Genomic DNA, 5,414 nt, shown 5'->3' on the forward strand with positions numbered 1-5,414 from the left:
GAAGGAATCCAAATATTCTGGTCACGCTAGGAGCTATCATGGAGAGGAAGAGGATATATTGGCCAATAGTCTTCAACCACTATTTAGGATTCATGGATGCAATCTTGAGTCTTATTGTATCCAAGCAACTTTCCTAGAAACTTACATTCCTCTTAATGGGCATGACCAAGGGCTTAACATTATGTAGAAGACCAAAGAGGGAGCAAGCAAAGCCTAGAGCATCCGTATTCAATCACAGTAGGTCATAGCAAGCCTTACCAAGGGCTTAGCATTTGGTCAAAGACACTTGGTGTAGTAAGAAAGAACAATAACACACCCATGAGAAAAGTAAAATACAATACGTCACTGTTTTTTTGGCAAGTTCCAATTTTCCAGACCACCACAAATAAGTATTCAATGATGAATGTCTTATAATTCAAAATCATCATGTTCAGGACAACTTAAATATGATCAATTTAATCTGCCAAATCATGGACATAGCCAAGAGTTAGGTCAAAGTCCTCAAGTACTTTCAGAAAAAGACATCCTCTGAATACCAAAACATTGCATTTTATTTAAAAAAGAACTGGCAAGATAGGATCAAAAGTAACCTTCTAGACTTTGAAAACCCCCATTTTAATCAAATCACAGAATCTTTTTAGCAACTGAGTGCAAAAGGTAAAAGCCATATGATATTACAAAAATTCAAAAAATAAATCAACATGATGAGAGGAGCAACATCAAATTCCATGTTTGTAATCAATAAGGTCCACAAAATACACTCTCCCTCCCTCAAGTGCAAGTGTAGTTTTGAAGAAGTACTATGTGAGGGTTAGAAAAACCCTCACCTTTAAATATAGATGGACTGCAATAGGCATAGGCAACCTCTTCCTCTTCATCCTAGTTCAGTGTGTCCCAACCACTGCAACATGTCTCCATGCGCTCGAGTCAATGAGCAGGTATGAGCAGAATCTCCGGGGCAAGTGTTAGCCTGCAGGTACCCTATGAGCAATATGCTCCAATGCACACATGGGCACTAACATGCCATAAAGAGGTTAAGTTAAACATCAAGAGGGAATTACTCTACAAGTATGTCGGACCCATTTAAAAAAATCTCTTTCAAAAAAGTATTGCCACAATAGAATTATTCAAAGACTTGAAAGTGAGGACTACAACCAAGACATTATGAAATGGCCCTATAATGGGATAGATGAGGATGATGCAATGTCAAAGCTTGAAAATGAGAGTGTCGATTTACCAAATGCATGCACTTTAGAAGAGAGGAGAATTTTGATGTAGAAGAGTCTACAACATGCTTTAATAAATCGAGAAAGATGTAGTAAGGCTTATTAAATTCCATAAACACTTCATCTATAATTGTGGCAATTTTATTTGAATTCATATATTCCTCAAAAACTCAGTACGTCTTTGAACTCATATAGTCCACAACTGAGGATTACATTACATCATTACAACACTATGAAGTAACTGGCTAGCATCAAACTACAATTAGTCAAAACACATGGCAATACTCAAAAAATATCATTGTCTCCACTCGTATTGATAATTACATCAGTACAAATTACGGTGTTGAACTTACAAATAGGCATTACATTACATATTGGGTCACTATAAATTAAATGGGTAGCATCAAACTACAACTAATCATTGTCTCAATTTAAGTGGAGGGCTGGTTAGCATGCTGCACCACCTGCAGTTTGGGTAGCTCACGAGTAAGTTAGCGTGAAGCTTTGGGAGATGCTTTTGTTGCTACCCAAACTTGTGCCTACACTCCTACGCATCACACACTTAACAAGCATCGCCTCTTGTAGCGCTAATTTGCCGAGCTCTTCTCTTGTAATTGTTACTGAAGTGTTCCGAACATCAACTACGGTCAATTGTGGAGCTTGCAAGCTAAAATCCACCGGTCTCTCAATGTTGAAATACATGTAAAGCATTTTCACTAACCAAAGTGGGGCAGTCAGTGTGATGAAGTGGCTGACCCATGACACCGTGATATATCTTCTCAGCATTGGCCTTTTTGTCTTCATTTACACAGTGGAATAGTTTCAGCCTGCCCGGACCATGTCTTGAGACTCTGCTACATTGATCTCTTTCCATTGCACACCTAATGGCTCTGCCCATTCAGAGCAGCAGGCTCCTACAAGATAGACAACACACTACAAAAATCAACAAGATTGAAAACATGGACAAGCAAGATAGACAACAAGGATAGACAAGTGGCTGACCCATGACACCGTGATATATCTTCTCAGCATTGGCCTTTTTGTCTTCATTTACACAGTGGAATAGTTTCAGCCTGCCCGGACCATGTCTTGAGACTCTGCTACATTGATCTCTTTCCATTGCACACCTAATGGCTCTGCCCATTCAGAGCAGCAGGCTCCTACAAGATAGACAACACACTACAAAAATCAACAAGATTGAAAACATGGACAAGCAAGATAGACAACAAGGATAGACAAGTCTCACAAAACAAAAACTTCATTCATGATAATTCTTCCACTTTTCAAGGCTTATGGAAATATGAAATAGACATCTCAGACATTGGACGTAAATAGCGCTCTGGATGAGCATCTAGTCTTTGAAACTCCTCGTCTAGAATATTTAATGTCCATCTCTGCTGAGGATTCTTGTTGAGACATCTATTTTGGATCAGAGGCTTGATGTAAGAGACGTCAACCAAAGATCTGGTTTTAGCCCAATCCGTTTCATAAAAAGCTGCAAACTCTTCACAAAAGGTACACAGTGCAGCAACCGTCCACCCAAGTGCATACACATCAGTGGCTATGCTCCATGGGCACTCACTCTTTGTGTCAAGTAGCTCTGGAGCCCTTCCGAGGCCGGAGCTCATGCTCAAGTGCGTTAACGATATTTGTGGGGCGCTTCTCAAGAGCCATCCGCAGTGCTAGCCCCCAATCAATGATGCCCACTCGAAGAATGCCATCCTCTGTAAAGTCTAGCATTACATTCCATGGGTGGAGATCCGTATGCAGAACCCCCACTGGATGGGCATGTGCTAAGGCCTGTACTAGGGCATGAATGACCCCAGAAACATGCATGGACAAGCTTTTTGCATGTCGTATATCATCAGGATACAATGTTTTGCTCTCTACTGGCTCAACCACCTTACCCTTTCCAACTTGCTTGGCTAGCATAGTGCATAGGGAGCCATGGGGATGAGGGACAATCTCCATAAGATTGCCAAGGCTTCCCCCATTAAAGAAAGGAAATATAAGTATCCATGGTGGACTGAACGTGTGAGCCAAAGGTTGCACAATACCCCTTTGCATCAAATCGATGCTGGACTCACAATCAAAAGACTTTAATAGCAGACAAGGTCGGTCCTTAAGCTTTTTTGCACAAAATGTGATCATAGAGGGCAAGAAAGAAATTTTGATCATCAAGCATTTTGCCTAACTTGATGGCCTCATGGGGAATGCCCAAAGTCACGGAACACTGCGAACTAAAATCGATTTGCTCCACAAGTGATGTCTCAGGCGGCAAAGGTGTTGGTATCGCCGGAGTTGAAGAGCTGCCATCATCTGCACGTTTCACCTGCTCTAGTCTCATCTTCTTGGAAAATCCCTGCTGGGTGCCAATCTTCCTTGCAAGTTTGGACTTTTCCTTTTCTGCTCTCCATTTCTCGTTCCATAGCCCCATGTTCGCTATGCCATACCTTCTGGCAAATGATCGCGCAAATCACGTACGCACTTTGGCATGTCTCCCACAATGGTGCTTATCACATGTCCCACATCACTCATGTCAATAGTTGGAAATTTTGTACCCAGTTTCAGAATAATCTCTCTGCACATAGATGCAAATCTAGCAGCATCAGAACATGTGCGATCCATGTCTTCTGGTGAAAACCCATTGATTACTGTTACCAAAATCTGGCGAACGGCAATTTTTACTTCTTTGCTATAGTGTATGCTTGCTTTCTCTGTCTGCATAGCTAGTAGTCAAAAATGAATTCACGCAAATAGCACCTACTGAAAGCTAGCCTGTAAGAGAAGTATAGCACTATGCACACATAGAGGGTCCTCCTGGGCTCCCCTCACACATGCATTTTCAATGCCCTCACTGCGAGCTCTTATTGTTGGGGAAGTCAGCTTGCCGTGATCAACTCACTCTGCTTTGGTGCTTGGGGTAGATCTTCCATCATGTCCAGAGCTTTGTAATCTATCTATGTGGGTTAGCAGCTCTCCAGCAGACAGAAACTGCCCTCGATGAGCTGGAAACCCATTGCTATGGCACTCTGGTCCCAGCGTGAAATGCTGAAGCTATTCCTGTATTGACCTAATGTTTGGAGGAGCTTATGTTAAATAGGTCTCTATCTGTCTACAAGGAGCTTATATTGATAGGTCTCTACCTCTCTACAGTTTCAGTATGGTACGTCTAGACGATTTTAAAAAAGTCCTTAAAAAGACAGAATGAGTAGGCGATGCTGAGGAAAAATCCAAAGGGGATTGAGGGTGGTCGTACCTCAGGAGATCGTAGGAGTTGCCAGGTGGCGGCGAAGCAAAGAGGGAAAGGTTTTGCGTCTCTCTCTCAAGTTGTGCGAAGGCGGTGGGTGGCCGCTTGCCGACCTCTCCCTCTCTATAAATACTTGTGCTTGTCAGTCGTCTTGCTCAAGCTCCTGTAGGGACATGTATCAAGAGAAGGATGCAAGCAACGGTGGAGGGTGCATGGACACGAAGGGACTAGGGGGGCAAGGGTGCATGCGACGGGTCTCTCTCTCTCTCTCTCTCTCTCTCTCTCTCTCTCTCTCTCCCATGAGCCTGAGCTCACGCGGCTTAGCTGTGTGTGGCAAGTCCTGATGTAGTCTAGAGAGTGTGAAGGCTATGAGTCAACGGGCACCTGCTATGAACGTGATGTTGCAGATTGAGGTTTCTAGGCAAGGTTGCTATTCCAATGAGTTGCAGACGGTTGACTCCGCCATTGAGGGCAAAGGCGGCAGAGGCAGAGTTGACGTAAGGGGGGTGGGGACGAGAGAATCTCGCGAGGGGATTTTTAAAACTATTGGATTTTATGGTTCGGTCACGGTAATGGGTTTGGATAAATCACATAAGTACTGTATATTTTTATTCATCGAAAATGAGAGCACATCAAACAGAAATACAATATACTCTGTGATGTACAAACGATTAATTTTAACATGAAAAATTAATTGAATTGAAGTACATTAGTGGCAATGTATTCTAAGCAAGAATATACATCTATCCTCATGATTCTATGCAGAAGAAGTTGGCAACGCGGCAAGGGGTCGATACAGGAATTATATAGTGGCTATAGGTACGTTGATATGTTGTTGAAGTATTTTTAACAAAAGCCTCATCTTCTAAAATGTGGGAGAGGTGAATAATCACGAAGCTGAAGTTGATTGCACAATCAAGGTCGAGTTTATCCAAAAT

The 5,414-nt window shown here is 42.4% G+C and overlaps 1 protein-coding gene across 4 annotated transcripts; it reads right to left on the bottom strand.

Annotated features, from left to right (window-relative positions):
• Positions 1-1,508: 1,508 nt before the first annotated feature.
• LOC147424659 (casein kinase II subunit alpha-like) lies at positions 1,509-4,382 on the bottom strand. Of its 4 annotated transcripts, none has more exons than XM_086500399.1 (3): positions 2,809-4,382; positions 2,229-2,386; positions 1,509-2,140 (listed from the first exon to the last, which is right to left on the bottom strand). In XM_086500399.1, exon 1 carries the CDS (start codon positions 3,402-3,404, stop codon positions 2,817-2,819), a length of 588 nt encoding a protein of 195 aa, XP_086356525.1. In that variant the 5' UTR covers positions 3,405-4,382; the 3' UTR covers positions 1,509-2,140; positions 2,229-2,386; positions 2,809-2,816. The 4 variants fall into 4 exon arrangements, with proteins under 4 accessions (XP_086356525.1, XP_086356527.1, XP_086356526.1 ...); XM_086500401.1 differs by having other exon boundaries at positions 4,118-4,363; XM_086500400.1 differs by having other exon boundaries at positions 4,132-4,361.
• Between the last annotated feature and the right edge of the window lie 1,032 nt (positions 4,383-5,414).

This window comes from Adiantum capillus-veneris, chromosome 25 (assembly GCF_014529385.1).
Source record: "Adiantum capillus-veneris isolate H3 chromosome 25, ASM1452938v2, whole genome shotgun sequence".
NCBI lineage: Eukaryota > Viridiplantae > Streptophyta > Polypodiopsida > Polypodiales > Pteridaceae > Adiantum > Adiantum capillus-veneris.